At 41.2% G+C, this 26,575-nt stretch overlaps 1 protein-coding gene across 2 annotated transcripts in view; it reads left to right on the top strand.

Moving 5' to 3' along the window:
- Positions 1-26,575, top strand: part of rab6ba (RAB6B, member RAS oncogene family a) — a 49,238-nt gene that overhangs the window by 4,819 nt on the left and 17,844 nt on the right. For both annotated transcript variants that reach the window (XM_084012343.1, XM_084012342.1), the window contains exon 2: positions 18,078-18,136. In XM_084012343.1, coding sequence (XP_083868469.1) covers positions 18,078-18,136 — 59 coding nt within the window. The remainder of the gene's footprint in view (positions 1-18,077; positions 18,137-26,575) is intronic.

Here is a 26,575-nt window from a genome sequence, read left to right as displayed (position 1 = left end):
TCCTGTGGCAAAGCCAAAAAGCTGTGGAGTAAATAGAGTTACCGGACCTTCAGCTTGAAGGATTTTCTTGATTAAGGGATTGAAGACAGTCTGTCAATACTGACATTCTCCGAGCAGCAGCCCTGCTGCAGTAACATTTGATAATCTAGCTGCATCTAAAGATAACTGGTCATCTCTTTCATTTCACATCCCGTCTTCCCGGGAAGTGTTCTTCTTCTCTGATGGTTTGGGGTAACGACTCCCTGACAGCTTTGATCTGCTATTGATCGGCTCAGCTGCCCACTAATGGGTGTAATGGATCAAAAGGCATCAATCCCAGCAATGTGCCTTACTAGTCCCTCTATTCAAGGCTCATGTGTGTTCTTTTCTTCGGCCCCGTCCACACGTACCAAAACAAACTTTTTTTCTCCGTTTTTCCTTGGCGTCGCTTCAAGAAAATCTGCATCCAGACGAATCCACTGAAAATGACTCAGCGCGCTGTAGTACATATTCCAGGCCTATATGTGGCGCTGTTTCTGCTACAAAAATGCAGAAGAGGAGACGGAGCTTGACCGGATGTTTGCCGTTGCTATGGCAACATGTGAAAGCTACGGCTTCTATCCACCCGACCACCCGATCAATAAACACCCATACATGTAAGATGACAATTTGGCCCGTATAAACAATAAGCATCAACAGCCGTCACCCTAGGGACCTTGACGAGGCGGTGTCGCACGTTGTGATGGATTAATTAGAAAAATGAACGCATTCATGGGAAGTTAGCTAGCGGTTGTTAGCATCGTAAAAAAGTAGAAATTCTGAATATTGCCCCCCTCTCGTACAGACGAGCAGAATATCTGCTACGAGCACGGAGGCCGCCGTTGTTGTTGTTGTTGTTAGGAGACGTCGCGGGGGAAGAAGTCAGGCTCGAGGGGCTGGCCGAGGACGTCATCGTATTTGTTTTTGCAGTCTACATGAAAACAAACACGAAACGAAGGGGTGCTGTTTTTTTCTTTTTCACCCTGAGAGCTGGTTTAAAAAATTGCATTTTCAGGCATCGAAAACGCCTGATCTGTATGGACGGCCAGCCGAAATGCACAAGACTTTTACCCACAAAAAACGTTTTCGTATGGACGGGACCTTAGCCTGGCACACTGGCTGTTCAGTAGAGCCTCCTTAAGGCAGGAACACACCGGCCCAACCGTTGGACATCTGAAGCGTTTGGAGAGGCTCGGACGAGGTCGGGAACACATATGTTTGGTGTGTACAGCTGCGTCGGAAGCTTTCGGAGCCGCGCGGACGTTGTCTGATCAGACTGAGCATGCGAAGTCTGAGGAGGTGGGCTGTTGGACGTCTGAGCCATTGGATACTCTGATTGGCGGTGTGCTAGCGAATCAGAGTATCCAATGGCGGTGTGTGGACGGGGCGGAAGTGACGATGGTAAACAACAAACCACATAAACAGAGATGGCGCAGAGTACAGATTTTACTTCGTCGTTGCATCGCACTTTTGGTTATTTCTGCACACAGAAATGCCAAGTATTTAGTCCACAAAGATCTTCTCGAGTCGAACGAATACTGAACCAAGACTGTGTGTGCATTGTTTTTATCTGCACTCCGTTCCGTCATTTCCTGTTTTCCTGTTTTGGAGTACTGGCACGAGACTAGCGCCACCTGCTGTTAAGGAGGCTTATTGCATCTCGCGCAAGCGCAGAACGTACACGCTGCTGTGTTGTCTGAAGCACGTCGAAGCGATGTGTACAACGCAACTTTTCTGCCGAACAGGTCAGACGAGAGGCAACAGAGTGGGCGGAGAGTGGTCGGATAAGGCAGTTGGACGTCTGGGCGGTGTGTGGGGGCCTTTACACTATCTGTTTATGAGTCATGCAAGAGGCATGGCTCTATGGATGGCAATGATGCTCTGCCAGTTGCTCCACCATTTTGGTCCAGACAGAAAGATGTCAACAACCATTGTATGGATTGCCATGAGATTTTGGACAGAAAGCCGTAGTCCTTACTTCAGTGATTTTTCCAGCAGTGCCACAATGAGGTTGATGTTTTGGGGCTTTTAATTGGAATATCTCTACACAAGTGGATGACTGCCATTGATTTTTGTTATTCCCTGACTGACATCTTGTTTCTAGTTCCAAAGAATAGAACAGAATTTCTCCACAGAGATCCATATACTGTTGCATTTAATTCTATTTTAATAGAGCCTTAATAGAGCCTTAATCCTCATCTGCTAAAGTGCACGTTTCTGCTGTGACACATTTCACAGTACAGATATTGCACAACCCTGCAGATGTTTAGAAAAATTTAGTGACTGAAGAATGTTATTCATGACTTTAGGTTTGTTTTTTAAATACGTTTTAACATGTTTCTTATTAGGAGGTGTTTTCAGTCCTGCGAGAAGTGGTCTGCAGCCAAGGAATACCAAGCAGAGTGACGGTAACGTTATACATACAATATGCTGCACAGTTGAGTAGGCGTGTTCCCAAAGGCCCATTGGAGAGCACAGCCTCACTTATACACTCTGCCCGGAATAAAACAGGATTGCAAATCTGTCTGCTGCCCATGCAGTGATGTGAAGAAACTGCCTGAATTAGTCACGCCCGCCTGTGTAGCCGGTGAAAGGATTTTGGAAGCAATATCTGATGACACAGTTCTCAAAAAGTTTTTGGAATAAATGTTACGGAAAAACTTCAGCAACAGATTCAGTAACTTTTAAAGTATCTCACATCATTCAGCTGGAGAGACAATTTGCAGACTATTCTCTTAGGAATAGATTGGGCTCTTGCTTAATGTGAGCTCTTTGGTAGGAGAGAGACACACAGATACCATGTAAACATAATCCTAGTTGCTCAAACAGAACGGCTCTGTGAATACAATCCCCGCTGTGCAGGAAGGCTGTCATTTACCCAGCATGGGATGTGACACTTCACTGGGTTCAACGGGTCTCCATCAGTGTTTACCCTTTCCCCAGCTCCCCAGATGAGCCCTCATCATGAGGCTGCTTTAGCCTTCAAATGGTACAATGCTTAGTGGGGTTATATCTATTGATGAGTTCTGCCATTTATAAAAAATATATCAGTTAATGTTCTGAATCTGCACTCTTCAATGCCATGGACTGTAAGAATATATTGACTCGTTGAGATGCCAATGTGAGCAGCGTGCAGAAGGTCCTGCTGGGATTTATGGAGTAGAGGGAAGCTGAACATCCATCACTCCAGTTTTATACATAGTAGGGAGTGTTTTATCTAACTCAGTGGACAAAGAGATGAATCACTACCAGACAACATGCAGAAAAACAGGTGGCAGAGATGCCGTGGCACTGCAGCAAAGTAGGACCCCTCATGGTGTCAGTGTATTCAGTGAATGCTGTTTTTAAAAATCTTTGCATTAGCTTTTCTTATTCTTTTCTAAGTATTTCCACAGGCCTTTTTACTGTTATCCTGTCAGCATCCTTTGATGGACAGGAAAGAATCCCCAGGCCCTGTTGAAATGTTATTGTCGATTTTTTTCTATTCCTGGAAGCTTCTTTTAAAGCTGAAGCCTGTTTAGATGAATATTTTGTCCCACACATTTCTGTTGCTTTGGGATAGTTACGCCTTGGAGCAAAGGCGAGCCTTGATCCCAAACACAATAGCTACAATGCTTGTTTTGTTTCTACTCTGGAACAAAGATCAAAAGGTAAACAAGCTAGAATTTCACAGCATCTGAGATCATCCTTGAGTCAGCATTTATTTTCTGGGTCCATCAATCAGCATCAAACCAACATTTTGTTATACACTACTGGTTTCATGCTAATATATAAGTATGTTGCAGCTTTTCTGCAAAACTAAATTAGGCCACACTTCATTGATAAAGTCCCAGCTGATCGATTTAATCATATTAATTACAGGGATATTTACATGTGTAATTGGATTGATTGACTTAAAGACAGATAAACACATACAGAATGTGTATTGGCTTTCTGATTTAGGCAGCCCACTAAAATACTTTTTCAGTATATGTCCCCTTTAAAATATAATCATTGGTAAACTTTTATTTTAACTATTACTATCTTGCTGCATTTTGGGCCGTTGGGCATTTTCAAACAGCTCTCTATATTATTGCAGAATGCAAAAAAACGTAATAATGTGTTAGAAAGCATGTGCATCTTTTCCTCTTTATTCAGTACATTTCTTGGTACATTGTCGGCCACATGACACAGTTAACCATGTATGGATTCAATACTGTAGAATAACGTTCTGACTTAAGTGAAGCTAATGCTTAAACGCCATAGACTTGCATTCTCTCTACTGGCCATCAGGGGGCGACTCCTGTGTTTACAAAAATATGTCTGATTGCATGGAAGTCTATAAGAAAATTCCCCTAATTCTCACTTGATTTCTTATCTCATCTCAACATTGAACACATGAGTTTATGGTCTCAATCTCGAGTTCCAAGTGTTCTTCAATACAACATGATGTTCATTTTGTAAATTATGGTCCATTTAGAGTCAAATAGACCATAAAGCAGGGGATGATTTAGGGCGGGGCTAACTTGTGACATGTCACTACCACGCTACCAATGCAATTAACTACTAACTTTACTTTAACACTTAGCTGTAAAGTTAAACTTGAATTATGAAGATGATTCAGAGTTTTATATATCAATGTAGTTAATTTCCACACCCCTAGTTGCTAAATGGAAAAAAAACGTGTTTTTCCATATGAGTCATTTAGAATGTACTCTTGTTCAGTATGTTGTTGCATTTATCACAGTTTAATTAGCAGAATAAACTTTAACTATTTGTACACCATATAGATTAATGCATTATTCAGTTGTCTGGTTTGTCCGAGGGGGAATATGGAATATAAGGGTCTGACCTAGAAATATGATGTCTGGTCCGAACTGCCATACTGAATAATTCTACAGATCTTCATTAAAATAAATGAAGGTAATCTGGTGTTTTTATTTGATCAATGTTTACTAAAGAGGTAATTATCTCTGTTTATGTTGAAGCAGCATTTAAATCATAGAAAATGTTATTAGAGAGACCAAAGACCAATGAAAATGAATGGTAATAGGCTTATTTTTACCTTTTCTTTTGTTCTGACCACTGCCCAACCCTCGTTGGTTAACCATTAAGCGACAAGATTAGTGCCTTGCATGCTCAGCCCCAACAAAAATTGATCCACCAACGGTTTAAATTAGGGCCCTATGAAATCTGTTTGAATTTTTTCCAGATTCCGTTTAGTGTTTTCCCAAATTCCATGTTTAAATTTTTCTAAATCATTGTTTTTTCACAATTTTATCCAGATTTTGACAAATTCCAGGAAATTTCGCGTTTTACAGTTTATTCCATTTTCATTGTCAGATTCCGTGATTCCGTCCGCGTTTTCTGCATCGCGGAAATCATAGGGACCTAAATGGTTTAAATGCATAATTTATCACCAGCTGAAGTGTATGCACAAATCAGGCAACTGTCCCCAGTTCACCCGTCCAGGAGAGAGCAGCCACCATGTTGCGTGCGTGGTCGTGAACACATGGAGCCACTTTCTCAGTATAGTCTCAACTGCATTAATTAGTTAGCTGCTTTTTTGTTAGCTGTGCGTCTGCAAGGTGTACTGTCACGGTTTCCACCAGAGTATTACAAATCCAGTGCAAGCCAGTTAGCCAGTATTTCCCATTAATTGCATATAGACCATGGTGTCTTGCCACAGTTTCATAATTAACAAAACATATTTGTACACTTCTCAACAGGTACGGGGACCGGCTCTAGTCTGCCTCAGAAAGTGAAATCAGCTCAAAGCCCCATTATCTTGATTGTATAAGAAGTAACGCTACGATTATCTGTTAATTGTTATGTTTCTGAACAGCAGACTATCTAGTAGCATTGTGCTGACTTACAGCCCAGCTACAATGTTAAACGTTAAGATTGTTGTGTGGTTCAAAATCCTCATCAGGAAAATGCTAAGCCAAATTGGTAGCCACCCAAATTGTTATACATCAGCTTGTGATCAATTTACTTTGTACCCTCAATGATAATCACACTTGGATAGATATTTTGAAGTGAAATAGTTCCTCTGCTGTGTTTCCCTGTGGTCTTGGATGATGTGAGCTTGGTGCAACATCCATCCATCCATCCATCCATTGTCTACCGCTTATCCTGTATTCAGGGTCACGGGGGGTGGAGCCGATCCCAGCTATCATTGGGCGAAGGCAGGGTACACCCTGGACAGGACGCCAGTCTATCGCAGGGCTGACATGTAGAGACAGACAACCATTGACACTCACATTCACACCTACAGCCAGTTTAGAGTCACCAATTAACCTATCCCCATGCATGTCGTTGGACTGTGGGAGGAAGTCGGAGAACCCGGAGAGAACCCACGAGAACATGCAAACTCCACATAGAAGGAACCCGGGCCGACCCGGGAATCAAACCCATGACCCTCTTGCTGTGAGGCTAGAGTGCTACCCACTACACCACCGTGCAGCCCTTGGTGCAACATATTCAACACTTTTTATCAATGTTTATTATTTCTGCAGTGACATTTACTCATAGTCACTTTATATGTGCTGTTAGTGTTAAACATTTGCTTGGTTAACCCCACTACTATATTCAACATTGACAACACGAGCGTCTGAGAATATTATAATATTGCTTGCATACTGTATGTATGGAAGACTGGAAATGGAAGCAGTATCCTCTTTCTCTGAGAGGATGTGGTCTTCATTTCTCCGGCTGCCCTCTGCCTCGTGAGAATGGAATCTAATTTAAACATCAGGTTGGTCCGTCTCAAGCCCTCTGGCCTCAAACAGTAGACATATGACTTCTATTTCCTCTCCAAAGGCAATCGCGAACACCAGAGAGTCATATATTTCAAAACTGGTGTCACACCTTGTTGGATATGTCATTGTGCGTTTACTGTGTACTGTATGTATTTGTGTGTGCGCTGCTATTGCTTTCAACTGACTCATTCGACTGCATAAGGGCTGAAATGGCTTCTGAGTGCTTTACACTATGTCTGCACGGGAGAATCGGCCTTTGTTGAGTTTGAAAGCATGTTCATCCATTATTCAGATTGGTAAATGGTAAATGGACGTTCTTGGTGAGAGTTCCTATTGCAATTTTTGTGCAGGTGCAGTCTAAGTGAAACGGATTCGTAGTAGCAACACCAGGGATAGGACAATATAGGGTTATATCGCAGATTGTAAGAAAACCTCACTGTAAGTTAATTGTGGTAAGTTTCCATTATTGAGATAATCGTGAATACCGTCATGCTCACTGTCATGGTAGGAGGAGTGAAAAATGTAATAATTATTTACACTTTATTTATGCAAGGGGATGTCATTATTCATTATTACCTACTTTAACCCATCCAACAGTTGTTCAGACATTTCTCTTAAAACCATGAACATCATCCTCAAGGAAAAGTCAGGGGATCAGCAGGTCATAATGATTCATCATTGAGTGTTAGCACTGCTACACTTGATTGGGCTTCCGTCTGTTCTAATGCTTAGCTTATGTTTTCAGTTACCAGTGCCATGCCATTCAAGTCATAACGTTTCACCAGCATAAAGTAGAATGAAGCTAGTACAGCATACAGTTGAGGTACACCGCCTGTTATTTACCAGTTTAATTGTAAGTGGATCTTACCACTTTTCTACCTCATGTTTCTGTTTGACACCTTTTATAGAACATGTAACCTACCGGTAAGTGGATGAACATGGTAGAATAACACAGCTTGAAGGTCATTTGTTGTGTCCATATAATAAGAGTTGCTATAGTCAAGTATTCTTGACTAAGTTTCTGTGAAGGCAGCTATCATATAATAAGTTATATATACAGCAACATGTTAGGGACTGTCATTTTAACCTTAATAAAGGCAGGCCTATGTTGTTTTAAACTGACATTTAACATGCCTGGTACACTCGCATAGCTGTTTTCAATGCTGGCAGATCAGCCTCGCCTATAGTTGGGGGAGAGCAGAGCTATGCTGGAAGTTGTGTGACATCATTACAATTTTAATACTAACAACAAAACTAGAGGTGTCAATTAAGCACATTCTGCATAAGTGTTAAACTTGAAACAACATATGCTGTAAAGCATTAGAAACGTATTCTGTGTATGCAATAACGTGACTGCTGATTATTACCATAAATAACTTTACCTTATTAAGTTTTCAAAACATCCTCTGATGCACTGACTTGGACACATCATCAGTGTTGTTTCCTGGAGTCACTGGGTGTTTCGGGTCTCACAACAGACACCCTCTTCCAGGCGACCCGACCGAGGCTGATCAGACCCCGGCCTGTGTCCAAGTAGCGTTCTACTGCCCCCACCGCTCTCCCCTCCTCAGCCAGAGCCACCTGGATGCTTTCTCTGCAGCCTCAGCATTGTTGTTCATGGCTCTCTTCCGGCTTGCCCCTGTTATGCCTAGTGTGCCGTAGGCCTTGTTCAGGGAATGGCTGGCAAATCCCCGACTGCCCACCTCCACTGGCATGAATTTGGTCCTCCAACCGTTCCGCCGACATTCCTCCACCAGCTCCTGGTACTTCTCTCTCTTTCTTTCCTGTGCCTCCTCCATCCTATCCTCCCATGGAACAGTCAGCTCCAGAAAGACTGTTTTGTAGCCTCAGAGACCAGGAGGATACCCGGTCTCAGCTTGGACTGGGCGATGTGTGGTGGAATTTTTAGTTGCCTCTCCAGATCAACTGTCATCTCCCAGTCTCGGGCCGTGGAGAGCAAACCGGCAGAGCAGTTCTTTGATTGCCTCTCTGGCTTCTGTCCTTCCTTGATAAACTGGATGGCCTTGGCTGTACCTTGGGTGTATCGACAGGCCTTTATCCCATTGTTGATTGCCTCAGCAATGGATTTGAGGACTTGGTCGTGCCTCCAACGATACCGGCCCTCACTCAGCGCCTTGGAACAGCTGCTCAGGATGTGCTCTAGTGTCCCTGTCTTGGAACACAGGGGGCACGCAGGTGTTTCTATCTTGCCCCAGATGCACAGGTTAGATGGGCTTGGGAGGACATCGTAGACCCCTTGGACTAAGAACTTAATCCTCTGGGGGTTCCACTGCCAGATGTCCTTCCAGGTGATACGCCGCTCCACCGCCTGTTCCCACTTCATCCAAGCACCTTGCTGCTTCATGGCCACTGCTCTGCTGGTTCGCTCTTCCTCAACTGAAGCTCGCACCTCCTCCTGCACCAGCCTCTGCCTCTCCCTTCCCTTGGCAGACTCGTACCTGGTTTATGTTCGGCTCCAGCTCTGCCTTGCGCCACTGAACCGAGGATGGTCTTGTGCTTCAGACGAGATTCAGCTTGCTGGACTGCCTCCACTGCCCTCCACTTTCTCCCTGTCCTCACCACAATTCCTGCCCCAGACACCTTGGCATCTCTGGATTCTGAGTACTGCAGGTGTTCCCGTGCCCGTGCCACGATAAACTCCTCCCTGACAGAGCTGAAAGGGAGCCTGAGCTTGTTGGTGTTCCCATACAGCCCAATGCTGCTTAAGCTGCGTGGCAGACTTAGCCATCTGCGAAGATAGCTGCTCACTCTTTGCTCGAACCCTTCCTCCAACCCTTCCATGCAAATGTAGTTAAATTAGCAGTGTTAATTAAATAATGCTTTTTAAAATCATGCATAACTGACTCATAAGTATACCTACCATGGTAGCATTGTAAAAATAAAAAGCAGATTCACACATTTGATTATAATTACTTTTTTAAACCTATTTATGATTATACAGTATGTCTCTTAACTTATATTATTAAATTGTGTGTCAGCGCAGTCTTGGAGCAAAGTCAGGAGTACATTTCACTGCTTGTTGTACGACTATGCATGTGACAAATAAAGAATCTTGAATCTCATAACCATTCAGGAGAGTGCTTGACTTCACAAAACCTAACCAATGGTTATTATTATTCATTATTCTAACAAAGTCATGAAACAAGAAGGTTACAAGCAAAGAGGCTAGCTTCCAAATAGTCAGCATGCACGCAAAGCTGGATAATTAATTTTATTTACAAAAACGCTCTACAGTAAAGCACATAGATGCAACTTATTGTAACCGGTTATGTGTTTGCTTCTCACTTCTGGTATGAAAAATGCAAAATCTTTACTCTCATTGGAGGTACGTCCTGTGACCCAACAATTTATTTCAACCTTTTTGTTGTTGCATTAAACGAGGAATACACGCCATTCAGAGCTTTAAAATAGCAGCAAACAACTATTTGCTATGTAAAGATATAGTGGAGTAATGTCTATCTGAGCAGGGGATGAAGACGCTCTCCCTCTAGGTGTGCTGTTATCAGAGCTTCTCCTTGCTTTGTTGACGTAGCAGGGCTGGCCGTGCCGTTGCTCCACACTGCTCTCATACGGCGGTTATAGTTGATAATGCGTCCAGACCGACAGTGGAGCGTAGCCCCAAACCTCCGGTTCCCCCTCAGGTAAACACTAGGGGTGTAACGGTACACAACACTCGGTTTGGTACCTACCTCGTTTTATGTCACGGTTTTCATAGGGAAAGCAAAGAAAATGTGTTTTTTTTTTTTCTTTACTTTTTTTGTTAATTTATTTTTGAAAATTAGTAATATTTAACATTTGCCCATTGGCCATAAATCTCACTTTTAACAGTTAAGGCAGACAAGTACTGGCATATTGTATATATGTATATATAAATACCTAACAGTAAATCACAGAAATGTCTCATGTAAATGTAACCCAGTTTCCCCCTGGAGATCAATAAAGTATTTCTGATTCTGCATCATCAGACTCTGTGATGTTGATAATTCCTGAACTGGGCTGTAACTTAAACCCGTCGCTTTGCCACAACAGACTAAATACACATGTTAAGGCACACTGCAGAGCTCAAACATCATATTATGCTTTATTTCTGTATTGTCTATGATCGAGTCTGATTACATACACTATCAGCACTCTAAATAATTAGTTATTACTTTGTCTTGATGTGAAGGAGCCTGAAGGAGCTGTGACGAGAAGGACTTGCTATCCAGTTGGTTTATGCTTCGTTACCGTCATCGTCACATTCAGCTGATGCCGTTGTAAATTGAAGTGTTAAAACAACTGGTGCGCTGCCAAAACTTTCCAGGTAATACTTGTGCTCCAAAATGTTCTGTTCTGCGTGTGCGAGGAGTAAAAACCACTGTTTGGATCACGGGGCGTACCGAATCCGAACAGCCTATACTGAAAATGTTCAATATGAATATGTGTACCGTTACACCAGTCATTTTTTCTTCTAGGGCTGTTAGCACAGTTATCTATGAGCTTCCGGCTCAGGCAACGCCATGTTGAGAGGCAATAAAAATAATCCCAATCCTGTTTTATGCACCTTTTAAACATGTAAACAAATGGGGAAGTAAACTTTGACATGATGCTAATTTTGTCTGTGGAGTAGCCCCTAAGCAAGGCACTGAGCCTCAAATGAATGTTAACCAGAATAAATTATTTGTAAGACTTTCAAATGCAGTAGTTTGTCAAATGAAGAAAATCCCATGCAGATAGTTAGTTTCATTTTATGTTTTATTTTTGTGGTACCTTTGTGCAACATCCATATACAGTTGTGATTGTCAGGTATATATCAAATTAGCATTAAAGGTAGAACGTTTCATTTTTCACAGCTGTAAGGGTGGCAGCTCCTGATTTGTTAATGTGTGTGTAATTCGTTAACTTAGACTGAAGGAAATTCATTTGGAGGCCATCTGCTCTTCGGCTTTCTCCTGTTGGGTTCTGTATGCCAGCTGCTGTGACTATGAATAAACATGTACACAGATGCAAGGCTCCATAATATCTCTCACTCTTCTGTATCTTCTCCAGGTCTCCCTGCTCTCCTTCCTCAGCATGGACAATCATAAATAACCACTTATTTTTCTCTGTTCCTTCACTCATTGATAAATATTAGATATCTGCCTCGCTCCTTGCCCAGCTCTCATCTCGGTGCCGTGCAAAGGCAAGGCATGACACGTACTGTTTTATTTTTATCCATCTCCTTGTGAGTGGGAGTCGGGCCCATGCAGAAAAAGCACTGCCATGCTCTGATTGGCTGCCAAGTCCTCAAGTGTATTCCGTGATGCCGGCCGCCAAATGACCAGCCGCGTTTTACCTGGCTGCTTGGCACATAGCTTCAGGACTGGAGTGACAACTCATTTTATTATTGAGGTTTTTAGAACTTAGCAAGAAGTGTAGCTGGAAGTTTATTATAATGTGTGTGTGTGTGTGTGTGTGTGTGTGTGTGTGTGTGTGTGTGTGTGTGTGTGTGTGTGTTTCTGTCTGTTTCTATTCCAAAGAGTAATAGCAAGGATAATACAATTCAAGAATACTGTATTTTCAGCTTCAGCTGTAATAGCTTTTTAACTCATGTTTGCAGGTCTGTTTTCCTTTTAATTGGGAAGAATCTTACACTTCTTAAACTTCCCCTGGAAAAAGTTCTTCTAATTTATAATGTATATTATACATTGGCTGTCAAAAACACATTTGTACACGTATATACTATATAAATGTTCTGCTAATGCTGAAAGAGACTAAGGTCTTGTCATAAAAGTATGTGTTATTCTATTTCAATCACATCCATCGAATTATCTGCAGTCCTTGTGATATCTCGTAGGTATTGATCAAATTTGTACCGGCATATTGTTACAAGCTTGTTTTTTTTAGTCACTGATTATTTAGGTGCAGCGGAGAGAGAATCCTTAAGTAACTAATTTTATAGTTGCATAGTTCACAAATGACGGAGCCCAACTGTGTTGGACCTTTAACGTGCCATAAAATAGCATTCGGAGCTCTTAAGAGGTGCCTTGATGAGGCGTCTGCTGACTGTGTGCAGCAGAGCCCTGCTGATGAAAGTGCAGGTTGTGCAGCAGCAGGTGCTCAGTCCTTTCCGTTAATTGGGGCTCATGTTGCTTACTCACTCCACAATGTCTTTGAAGCATCACACCAAGTAGAGACTTCATTAAAATCAAGGCTGTAATTGGAAACCCACCACGCAGGAATCCCCTATCTGTATTACTATTCATTAAGCTGTCTATAGGGCGACTGCATAAGAGATCTACGCTCACTCACTGTGGTTGTATAATCAACAGGTATAGTGTGATGGGTTGTTAAATGTTTAATTCCTGTGTCTGTAGAGACATGTGCATCTAAATATGAACTGTTTTCAGTAAACCGTCTAGTTTAAGAACAGTCACTAGATGGTAAAATAGATAAATGAGGCTTGCTTTTGGTCCAAAATGTGTCAGAATTATTCTGTGTGTGTCAGAATAAAGTTGATCTCTACTCTGAACATCTGCATGGATAAATTTAGCCTAATTTGGAATTAATTGATTTACCTCTGAAATGTAGCTACTTTCAATCCGGTGTCTCTGGGCCTTTAGACTTGAGACTTTGTTATAAACTGGGATGATGGAGTTTAAAGGATGAAGGCATTGTCCAGGTACATCGCTTATTATACAATGTATGGTAATGACATTGCAGACCTCGCCTCGATCTGGCCCATTGTGTTGACATATAAGTATGTGTTTTTTTAGCCAACATGATATCAGAATAAACAGCAGGTTTGCCCTTCCATTATAAGATTTGGACAATATTTTTATTAGGTTGTCTGATTTCAGCCACAGCGGTAGATCACTTTGGACAGGAACGCCCAATACATTATTGGAATTGAAGTATCATATCAGTTGCATAATGACAATAAATGTAGTTTATCATGATTATTTCTGGGACGATTTGTCGTCCAACAAAAGATCAGGGAAAATCGTGACCGGTGTAGCTTTTGATTGCATCGTGACGGTATTTGGAGCTTGAGGAAATAATTATCAGGACATTCGTCTGTGCCGTGTGAACTTTCACCACTTGTCTCAATACAAGCTGTGATGATGAAGTCAACAAAATAATAATTTCCAATGCAACTACATGTGCATATAACACAAGCAGTCAGATTATGCTGTCTATTTCTATGCCAACATGTGGACTTCATCTAACAGCAAGTCCAAATGGAAAAGGATGTCATTGAGTTCACATACAATGATGCACTATGATGTTAAAAATTTAAATGCTTTATGTAACCTCATGAATTCATCCTGTCTAACCCCGACTGCAGAACAGAGTAACTCCTCATGTATAATTACCACAGCCATTTGAGGAAAGCTATATGCTGTTCCAAAACACTATCATGTGGCCTTGCAGCAAAATAAAGTAAAATTAAAAGGGGCTCATGTTGTTAAAGGCGTGGCTCTTAATCGGGACATTAGCAAGGAATCACAACAAACCATGCTGCGTCCCATCCGTCCATAGTCACTAATTAAGAGAGGAGCATATTAGCATATTCATTTTGAGGTCCCCCTTTGAGTCCAGTACCATATCAGAAACTTGAAGGAGACATTTGTTAAAACGGGCCCAGTGGGCCTTTATAAACGGGATAGCTTGGCTATTGAGAGCCAAAACAAGGCTGTTTGGGTGAGCATGTTGTGAATGGTGCACAGCGTTCGCCTGTCATTAAGGTGGCCATTTGCACAAGAGGAACTTGTACACTTTACACACTTTAATTAGAATGTGACTGCAATCAATAGGTGACAAACACTGAAGAAAAAGCTACATTGAATAGCCTAGATGTCAAGATGAGACATATGCATACGGCCCGGGGAATATGTATCATTATGTAGTTTAATACCCAAACAGTCGACCTTTTCTATCCACCTTTTTCATATTTGTGATGGATGAAGAACTCGCTGAATTTTCTCATGTGAATTATAGGACATTGTTTGTGTATATTAAAAATATGCCATTATTCAGTTGTAACACTTCTCAGTATGGCTATATTACTTCCTATAGTTTAATGTCATCCTTCCTTTGAAAATGTAATAAGCTACAGATTCTCAGTAAACCCCCTGCCCTGCGAGAACACACCTCTATTACAACCTGAATGGAAAGAGATTATTGCTATGTTATCTCTGCAGCGCGATGGATTTTGCTTTTATGTCTGACTAAAGCTACTAATCATTTGAATCCCATCATAATCTCTAAAATAGTGTTAAGTGTTAATGGCAAAGAGGATGAAAAGCTTATGAAGGGGAAATGTTCAGAAATGAAAACCTAATTCGGAAATGTAATCAAAAATCTGCCTTGTTAGTCAATTCTTTTCAGCCTTACAGAATATTCACTAAATTATTGCAGCCACGAGCGTAACTAAGCTTCCTGCTTCCACCCCAGTAATTAAATTCACACAAACAGACCTGGAGTTATATCTGAAGATACTGACAAAATACCACACTCGGTTCAGCCTTTTAAGATTACGTGAAAACTGTAGGTTTGGTCGAGACATGAAGGGGCAAGGTAATGCTTTGTTGTGACATCTCAGTAATATAATTCAATGTGCATGTTATACTGCTTTATACATACATCCTAGAGGAATCAATGTGCGCTAGTCCTTTCTGGGGAAGGTTTTGTTCAAAGTGCAGTCTCCCAGATACTCGACTTAGAGGAAGAAATTAGCATGTGCAGTCTGTCCCTGAGATTCGGAGCTCTTAGCAGTGAGAAACACAGAGAGTGCTGTGTCATGTTGCCTAGTGGTCTAGAAGGATGAGTCAGCAACAAGGACGTTGGATCAGATTTGAAAAAGTGGGTGGTATATTGTGACTCCTCACTCCTTCAGTAAAATTCTCAATTTTGATTAATCAACAACCACATGATTAGACACCATTTAATGGGGAAAAATGCTATAAAATTGTAAAATGCAGAATTTAGAAAAATTAAACGGAAAAACCTGAATTTACAAAGAATAAAACGGAAAACACTATAAAAATGTGAAAAAATTAAACGGAATCTGGAAAAAATGTAAACAGATTCCATCGGGCCCTAATAGTGACTGGGGGTTTATCTAACCTGTAACCCCACATACTAATGTTGATATAATAGTTAAGCTAATGATATGCTAACTTTTGGCCACAAGTCTATATCACCAGGTCATGTTACTCCTTAGCGGCCTGCACAAGAGCAGATAAACATTCTTTACACTTTTACTCTTGTGTTTTTGGTTTTGGAAAAGTGATTAAACGAAGGGCACCACCCTTCATACTCATTAAATTCTGATTACCACTTTTACAATAGCCCCATGCACACAACATTGGACTTCACTATAGACGAGTCATGGTGGAGTTTTTATTCCCAAATGGACCATGACGGAGTTAGTAGAACTTGACAAATTAGCTGGTATCTGTCTAAAGTAGGGCAGCTCTGGAGCTAAGTAAGCTAGATGATGTATTGATGAATTAGCATGAGATCATTAGCATAATCCGTAGCTGCACCAAATCCTGCCTTGCAGATATGGAAACCAAGTGAGGGCAGAGACACATGTAATTAGTCTGCCTGATTAAAACTCTTTCTGTAAACAGTTGTAGCTTGATGAACTGTGAATTAGATCATATTTACAGAGTGTGTCTCTGCTTGCAAATTTGGAGGACTCTGTTACGTTTCTTTCACATGAATAATGAATCTAAATTTCACAAATATTTTATAACAAATCTGGAATGGCAACCGCACATAAAATGTTGCACTTTGCACTAGGGGTATATGCAAATGAGTAGATGTAGGTATATTAGTCAAGCGTCAAAGATGAAATGTCAGTACAGTGTATGGTAGTCTGGCCGGTGTTTACAGGATGATTAGTCTTAACTGTACCGCTTTGGATCTGTTCCACTGGAGTTATAGGAATATAAGATAGCGGCTCTCAGCCAGCCTTCCACACTGCTGCTAAATGGATAGAAGAAGAGGATGTGATTGATTCCTGCCGGCTTCCACATTTTCTTTGCTCCAGTCCGCCTCATTAACAAAGCCACAGAGGATACAAAATCTGAAAACCATTTAAGCCATCCATCAACGAGTCAACCATGTCTCACCAGCCTTCTTTTCTAGAAGTGATTCATTCTGGTATATCATGCTTTATGCTCTTAAAATGATGAATTAATTATTGAATTGATGTGAAATTAGGTGGCTGTTTTCCAGTCATTTGTCAGTCACATACCATAACACGCCTCCATAATGATTCTTGGCAGTTTAATTAAGTATTATTTATTTCCACAGAGCGTGTTTGGTACATTTAGGTACACAGGTTTTCCTCTTGTGTATCCGCTGTAACGATGGCTTGTCCAAAATGGATTTTCCTAAATGGGCATGAAGGAACACAATGAATCAGATGTCCCTTTGCTTCGCTGTAAAATTGATGGTATTGCTAATATATCTGCAATCGTTTAAGTCCCATGTAAAATTGGTTGGATTGTGCACACGCCTGGATTACTGGTTATAATTTTGTTATTATTTGCAATGCACAAACAACGATCACGGGAATCAATAGTGTTGGAGCTGAACAATGCTCAAAACAGGATTTGGGATAAAGATGTTACTTTGCTTCAAGGTAAAAATGAAATGTTATTTGCAGTGGTTGCCCTGTTTAGACGTGTGATGGAGATTATCATCAAGCAAAATATTATGGTTGTAAAAAACCATGGTGCGGGACAATATGATCATTTCCCGTCTAAAATAATTGCAATTCACAAAATGAGCCTGACAATGATCAAAAAGAAAAACTGTTGTAATATTAACAGAAAACGATTTGTCCGTATAGAGCCACATCGCTCCTAGCATAAAGTTGATTTAGAGAATAAGATTTCAGGGCGTTTCAAACCAACCGGATGTCATTTGATTAATCATTAAGCTTGGCATTTGGTTTCAAAGCTTTGAAATAAATCTCCTGGAGCCCCCAGTCTTTTTTTTATTTATTTTTTTAAGTTGGTTGATTTTTCCCTCAGCTTTCCTATCATTACACCTTACACTCCCCATTTAATACATTAAAAGAGAAATGTATGTGTTCCAGGAACACACATCATGCCAGTAGTGGCAGCAGCATTGTAATTACATCTGGACCCGATGCCACTGCTGACCTGCTGGTCACCCCCACACACAGTAATGAGCTCTCTGGGCAGCAGTGACAGCTATGGCTGAAACCATAACCACCAATCCTGCTGTGACCTTTATTGAGTGTCTGCATAGAAGCCTCTCCTCTCATTTAACACACTCTGTTCTTTTCTTCTCTTGCAGTTGGAAAGACGTCTCTGATCACGCGATTCATGTATGACAGCTTTGACAACACATATCAGGTAGGTGGTACGGCGGGCACTGGGAGTGAATATTTTGTCTCTTATGATCAATCTTGTCTCTAAACATCTTTCCTTGCACAGTGAAACATACAGCTTTACGTATAGATCAAAGACACGCTAATCAAGGAAATACATTTATCAGAACCATTTGTGTGTGTTTGTGTTAAGCGAAGGAGTTATAGCCAACACGCCTGTTACGTAAAACACACCTGTGAACATGTGCACCTTTGATCAGGAGCACGGTGAGCCCTCCGGCGATCACTATTTCTAACCCTGTTCAGCCTAATCTCCCTCGTCATCCTCAAAACAGAAAACTGCATTCCGCAGCCCCGGTGCTTACTGAGGTCTTTGTGTGTGCCTGCAGACCCGCAGAAAATAAAACCTGCAATATTATTGCTTCAGAAGTTTCTACTCTCATAGTAATAAAAAAGGAATTAAAATAAAGCTATTCTGCCCCTTTTCTCATATAGTTTAGAGAGCGTGTCTCTCATTCAGGCTCTTTATTGAGGGACTGTTTTGAACCTGTGCATTGTGTGAAAAATGGATTAGCCTCAGAAACACTGAAACGCCATCAGTGTGTGGGAGTACTGCATGTGGAGAAAACTCAAGGGGTAACTTTTGTTTTGCTTTAAGAGGAATACTTTTTGACTAAAACCTGAACCTCACCTCATCTGACTGTACTTTAATTTGAGGAGTTGTTCCTTTCATTTAAAATCATGCATGAGTTGGAAAAGACATTTCCATCAGGTATAAAATTGGGCCAGCAGGCTTGCTGTCAGGCCAGTCGAGTTAATAATGTTCTGTAGCCTCCTGGTCCTTATAAAGCATGATACATGCAGCATCAGTCTCACAAGCCCAAGTGTTAATCTGGCCCTGCCTTTAAATCTTCTACAGTGGTCTCTATAGATTGCCTCGGCTCTTGATCTAAGCTGTGCCTCCCTCTTCCTCACCTCTTACATCTAACTGGACTTTCTTGTCCTCTTCAGTACACACATCTATATTTTAAACTTGCTCTCTCTCACCAGAGTTGGAAGTAATGAAAGGCGTTTGGAAAATATGCTTAATTTCTAGCAGGTAGCATTTGTTATCTTTTTGACAGAGCGAGGCTACCTGTTTCCAGTTTTTGTGCTAAGCCAAGTTAAGATAACCAGCTGCTGGCGGTAGCTTCGTGTTTAACAGACAGATATGAGATTGGTATCGACCCTCTCATCTAACTGTTAGCTCAAAATGTCAAATATGTACTTTGAGAGAGCTGGAGAGGGTAAAACGTGGTAAAAAAGATTGTCCAGCTTGTAATTTTAGTTTTTATTATATTACCAAGTACTGCTACATACACCTGTGTTGTTTGGGCTTTCTACTGCATCCTTCTAACTCAAAAAGAAAAAAGCCCACATCTCTATTGTTCAGAGTTTGCACACGCACTGTGTCGCTCTGTAATGAGATTTGAACGGCTCATTGTGTGTGGATCAAATGAAGCTGTGCGTTCACAGTTGCTGCCGTATCCTCTTATATTCCTACATTCGTAAGTCATGAAGCAGTACAGTGCCAGACATTTTACACTGACTGCTGGGTCCTCATGTCTTTGTGTTGTTAAGCCGCTGAATCTTCCTCATGCATTGATGTTTCTTTGAACATCTCTTTACACAAATTGCTGTAGAACACGCTTATATTTGGACAAAGTTGGCTGTGGACTCGAAGGCTGGTGAACAGTATTTAAACAGTCTGTTTACCCGACATCTTACCTTGTCAGACTCTCAGTGCTGGGAAAAGAAATTCATCTTTTCATTAATTCAGCTAGATGACGAGCTGCTGGTAAAATGGCCTCTACTGTATATTTTGAAGTCCCTTATTAATATTTCTGGACCCAGAGCGTCCTTTAATTCAGTGAAATTAGGAAATGGAAAATTGTTTTTAATTTATGCCCCCAGGTGGGCACAGGGAAATTGAATGGGGTAGTGCAGAGGCAGAGACACGAGGCACTGATGTAGGTGTATCCTGGTGTTAATGTTGGCCCATCGGTCGGACCAGCTTATCAACACAATGAACCGTCTCAGCAGCAGCAGTCGGTGAAACAAGCATCATGGAGGCCATTGAGATACTTTACAATATTAGTGCCCAATTGTTACAATTTGCATCATAATTCATGCTCTTTCTCAGAGCTCTGTCAAATCCAACTAGAGACTTGACACACATAATTGAAACACTTTCCATAGAAGATACTATTATATCTGATGAATGTCAACAAGTCACTTAGAAATCACAGGAGAACGAATGCTCCTTATAACTCCAGAACATGCCAGAGAATCATCACATTTTTAAGCTTTCTGCAGGATGAACATTATCCAGTGATCGTTTCAAACAGGAGCTTATTCAGCACAATTTTAATGGTGCAAAAATGTAGACAAATCTAGGCTGGAAAGCCGAAACCCACAGTGTAACTCACTGAATCCAAGGTAACATCCGTTGTTATGTTATATTCAGCAAATTATTCAACTGTAGTTTCAAACGGTTGAGCATGATTCATAATAGGAGTGACTAAATGAACGTCTTTCATGTTGCACTCTCACTACCTTTTGACATAACGAATGCTCAGAAGGTGTGGGTGTAGTTGTGGGGTTAGAGGGTGTAGATGGGGTGTTTTGGGGCAGGTTTGTATATAGATTTTGAAAACCCTTGCGTTATCTCAATCCAGTAGAATGCAATATGACTGCATTGTGATTAATATGTTCATAAATATGGTCTTTTAATGCATGGATAGTTAATGTGAGAAGGTTGTTCTTTGTCGTTTTCGGAGAGTAGCACATTTCTCAGTACTACTACCTGAAGTGAAGGTGGGCGTCTAATGTTGCCTGCAGTCTGTCTCGCTCCAAGGCCAGTGCTGCAACTCCCAACCTGAATGCAGCTGGATATATTACGACTTTGAACTCCAACAGCTGTCAAAGTCAGCACTGAGCGCAGTCATTCTGAGGGGCAGGGGGGGAACATGTTTCCAGACATATGGCCGTATGCACCGGTTGCATTGTGATGAGGGCTGAAGGGGCGGAGGTCTCCTCTCAACCTCTTATTCAGCTATGTTATTGTCCTCCCATTTTAAGTGGGCAAGCCAGGCAGGATGCTAGGCAGATAGCATCTGCTTATTTAATAATGTCCCCATATGCTGTTTGATGCCCCTCTCTGCCCCACACTGTTGTAATGGCCTGTGCACCAAATGGGAGGAATATAAAAATCAGTTGTTTTTTTATTTTTGTATTTCAAAGCCATGTTTAATCCATCACTTGACTTGACCCATCGTCTACAAAACAGCCTGTTCATTCCATTCTTACACTTACCTTGGTTTTTTAAATAGTGGATTAATCATTTTGTTATGGGTGCCACAACCGATGCTTTGTAGCCATAGATCAAAGCCAAAGGTCCGTCTCCTCTAAAGGTGTATTTTCTCTTCTGTGGGTGAGTTTGTATGCTGCCCCCCTCTCTCCCCGAGTCTTAATGCCACTTCTCTTTCCTTCCCTGCTCAGTGACAGGTAGGGCTGTAAATGATTTTGCTTTTTTTTTTCTGAGCTCAACTCCAGAGACCTTTGAGTATTAATTAAAATGCTGCATGCATTAGCTCAGTTTGAGTGTTTATGCTGCTGCTCAGAGTGAAGGCCAATTTTTGCCCTGTGAGGGTGGAAAGATGTTAAGTTGCGAGCCTGCAGGCTGTCCTGATGAGGAGATTTATGAAGTTGCGGTTTCCAGGCCTTCAAACTGAATCACCACATGTTTTTGTTTTCAAGTAAGTCAAAGCTTTCAGATTTGAGCAGACCCAGTGGCAGTGCATTTAGAGAAGGAGGGCCATCAGAAAGATGAAACCGAGCGTGATAGTGGCTTTAGTCAGCAGGAGGATGTGAGCGAGGCGAGCCAGATTTGCTGCCTGTAAAGCAGCAGACTCCCATCAAGCAGCCACCCAGCCGAGAGAGACGGAGGCAGGCGTCCTCACTGCCTGGCAGCACATGCAAAAGGGTTCAGAGCCCTCCAGAGGCAGACTGCTTCTGGCAGCTGCAGTGGAGCTGTCAGTCAGCCATCGGGCTGTGACTGCATCTGTCTGCTCGGCCCAGTAGTTAGATATTTAGTGTAGCAACTGGTGAATCTGATTTATTGGACACACATAAATATATAACATGCCACTTTGTGACAACTTGAAACAGAAGAGAAGATTTTCACTTTCTGTACTTCAGTTTTTTCATTACACTACATTTGAAATGTTTTCGTATGCAAAACTAATTCCCCAGTGATCTATCACATACGTGTCAGTGAGTAAATGGTATGGAACTGAAATTATTTGAAAATAAACAACAATTGCTCAACATGTGTTTTTCTATCAATAAGGCCAACAATATCTGGTTAAATTTAGCAGATTTGCTCTTTTTCATTGTCTTCTGCAATAAATAGTTGTGGTTATAGATTATTAGTGAGCTAACAATAATCATTAATGACATTATATAGACCAAGCCATTAATGTATTATTAGAAAGAATAATAGGCAGATTGATGCATTATGCAAATCTAAACATATTTTTAGATACATTTATATCCTCTGTGGAGCATCAATTATTCGAATAGTTCATTCGTCAATAACAAAATTATTCTGAAGCAGTTTTGATCATTTATTAATTGTTTAATAATTGCCAAACTCTGGTTTCAGCTTCATAAATGTAAGAATCTGCAGATTTCCCCAGTTTTATAATTGTAAATTCAACAGTTAGAAGATCCCAGCTTGCCCTTTGAGAGCCCCAATCCTCTGTTGTGTCTTCTAAATCTAATGTAGCCAGCCAGTGACACGTTTCTCTTTCAATCTGCTAGATTGGTTAATATGAAATTAATGTCATGTTGGGGTACAAATCTACCCATAATGCTTTGTGAAACGAGTAAAGTGAGTTAAATAGACCTATTATGAATCTGCCCCAGCACCACTTATGACTGTGGTTACAAATGCAGCATGCTGTAACTGTAATGTTCTACATATATTACAAACACAGCCTGCTGTCTGGCGGAGAAGGCATGATCACAGACATCTATTCCCTATAGTGCTGCTGGCAATAAATTGCAAATAATCCGATTTTGTGTTTTCACAAACTGCTGTTAAAAACAGTGCTGTGAGGAAATAGCCAGGACTATATATTGAACTCATTGGCAAAATGAAAAAATGTTTTTTTTTTCCAATAGTCACATAATTTTTTTCTGCGCTGTTAATTATGTTTGCTGTCTCGCAATTAAAACCAGATCAACGTGCATTTAATTAATACAAAGTACTCTGTGGGTGTTTGTGTTGTGATGCTCTGCTTACTACAAAATGGTAGTGACTGATTTTGGACACAGTCCTTGTTGGTGCTGATTTAGTTGGATTTACTGCAGGCCTCATGCTCAATGAGCCCCTCACTGGTGGAGGCTGACTAGGAAGACTGTACTCACTAAGAGATGGGTTGGTCATAGGGCTGCACGATATTGAAACAAAATTTTAAACATTTTAAGCCAGAATGTTGTGCTCTAAAAACTCACTGGTTGTATAGACATGTCCCACTCACAGAGCGTAGTAATGAGACTCTGCGTTTCAAGATGGGTTGAGTGAGTTGCCAACATCGCCACAGGCCCCTCCCACTCTGGACAGTCTGCCCCGGTTGACAGTCACGGCGGGAGCCCTGTTCCTCCCTGCAGGGTGAGAGGGCGGAGAGAATACTAAGTCCACAGCCCCGGGAAGCGGCGAGGTCAAGGAGAAGGGTGATGTAAAGCTCACGGTCGAATCTGCAAGCCACCTTGGGCCAACATGGGCTTTTGCCATAGACGTATTGTGATTTCATTCATCTTAGATTTTAACCTAATAAGAGACCATATTTGGCCTGTGGAGTAGCGATCTGAGAAACACAAGCAGCAGAATGACCCCCTGAGCAGCAACCTTACTGGATCCGGATCTATCTGGATTCTGGTGTGAAGCTGTAAACGTTAGCTTGATAATTCAAGGTCAACTTTACAGCTAAGTGTTAAAGTCATCTTAGTAGCTTATTGATTGGTAGCGCTGAAGCGACCCGAGCAACACAGAGGTAGCGGCGTGTAGCGTGACCTATCAATCACAAGGTAGCCCCGCCCTAAAGCATAACCTGCTTTCTGGTCTATTTGACTCTAAATGGACCATAATTTACTAAATGAACATCATGCTGTATTGACTAAGACTTGAAACTAGAGATTGAGACCATAAACTCATGTTTACAATGTTTACTGAAATAATAAATCAAGTGAAGTGTCGTTTTCTCATAGACTTCCATGCAATTAGACTTCTTTTGGAACCAGAGGAGTCGCCCCCTGATGGCCAGCAAAGAGAATTGAAGTTAATGGCATATCTATGTTTTCAGAACTGGAGGTTGCCACCTGTCCTTTCCAAGACCTATAACCGATTGCAGTTCACAGATAAATGGAAAATGCGATCGCTGAGGAGAAGATCCTCCCACACAAAGCGACTGGAAAAAATGATTGTAATTTACATTTGCTGCCTGAATGTAGCTTAATACAATTTATACAGTACAATGAGAGATAATGTTGTGGCCAAAAAGTGGAGCAGGGCTTCGTACACTTCCCCTTGTGTCCAGTAATGTTACCTGTGTCTCCGTTTCCATCTGGTTGAGTGCTGTAGTGTTTGTCAGAAATGGTCTCACATTATGCAGCTGTGATTTCCATCTTCATTGCCTTAGAGTACCAGCTGAGTCATCATGTTTGAGTGCATACAAACCCACTGCAACACTTACCCCGCTACCATTACCTGATCCGGTTTCAGGATTGGTCTCTAGCAGTTTTGATAGTCACAAATGCCTAATATCTGTGAATCTTTTCTAAATGTCTTACCAAACGATTATTTTCATTTGCAATTTTAAAATTTTTGAGGTTATATCATTTTGTCCATAAATAGTGAAAGATGCCCATTTTAATAAGCCAGAGCAGCTGACAGTTTAAACCTAAAACTTTTCATTTAACAATAATATTTGACAACAAAAAGCATCAAATCACTGCCTTTTGACTGAAACGATTTATCGATGATCAAAATAGTCGCAACAAACCCATGTATCAGTTAATTGATTATGCTCATGTATTCTGTCATTCCTTGTATTTATGTGGCATATGTGGAAACTGTAGGAAATCCATAGATTCACATAAACACATATTTGCACATCCAGTTTGTTCCTGGTAATGGAGTTAAGATTTAACCAGAAAATTAATTAATATTTTTTATAGTCACACCAACACACATGCTAGTTTTGATCAGCTCACATGGTACGAAACAGTTCATTCACACTGATCCCATGATAGTCTTGTTACTTGGATTCTACATGTTTTCTCATCATCTTCTGTGCAGTTTGTTCTCTAAGACTAAGAAAATAATGTCTTCAGTCAAGTATCTTAAAGCCAAAATATAATGTGAGTGAATAGTTGTCTTGCCCTTGTCCCTGGCAGAGTGGGCCAGAGCCCCATGGTCTGTCGTCTAACACTGTGCAGTGGTTAAATATTTAAAAGGAATATTAATAATTTCTGGTGATCTAATCCGTTCGTGTATAGCTGCTTCTATATTTAAAACTGGGGCCAGAAAGAGCCTTCAGCACCTGTACCATCCCCCAGGAAAAACTCCTGCCACATCTGGATGCTTTTAACATCGTTCAAGGAAGCGATTGTGTCACATAATGTCATTCCAAATCAGCTACTTTCAGTGTTTTCTCCGGGGAGCCAAATTTGAAAAACATCCTTTAAGTTGAAAGTTATTTTTATGAGCTGTTGTGGTGAGTCAGTTTAACCAAATTAGTGCTTTTATCTCTAGCACCCAGTGATGTATTATTTTTCAGTCTGTTACGGAAGTTGTTAAATACTTTTCAAGCACACTCTGCCAGAATAAATAGGGGATTTAATTTGGAAGTGCATGTAATCCACCTGTCTGTTTTGGGGCTGATACAGCCAAAAGAAGTATTTTTATTTTGTTTACTGCTATAGTACATTAACATTTGAATTCTTTGAGGCTGTTTATTTTCAGCCTAGCATGCTCGATCTTTCGACGAGTATAAGGAAAGAGTATAAATGACATCCCGTCTTCATGCCAGACCCTCTGAGTTAGGCCACTGTTATAGCCAGCATCGCCAAGGAAACGAGTGCGTGACGAAGCTGCTGATGCCCAGTTCTGTCAAAGACTGCCACAACCGGTCCACCCACCTGCTTAATCACAGAGGGGTACTGATGTATCAGAATGTATCTTAGTACAAATTTATCAAAATAAAGTTGACTGTTAAATAGGAGCAGGAAACCACACAGACAGCTGGTTCCCTGTCAGCCTACCAGCTATCTGCAGTACCAGCTGGCCAGGCCAGGGTCACACAAGCTTTAAACAGGCAGCTGGGGAGCGCTGCGTAATCCCGGGTCTGTAGTACACCCA

The sequence above is a fragment of the Eutrigla gurnardus genome (assembly GCF_963514095.1).
Source record: "Eutrigla gurnardus genome assembly, chromosome: 6".
Lineage (NCBI taxonomy): Eukaryota > Metazoa > Chordata > Actinopteri > Perciformes > Triglidae > Eutrigla > Eutrigla gurnardus.
The sequence above is the reverse complement of the archived record's forward strand: the minus strand, read 5'-3'. Positions and strand labels throughout refer to the sequence as shown.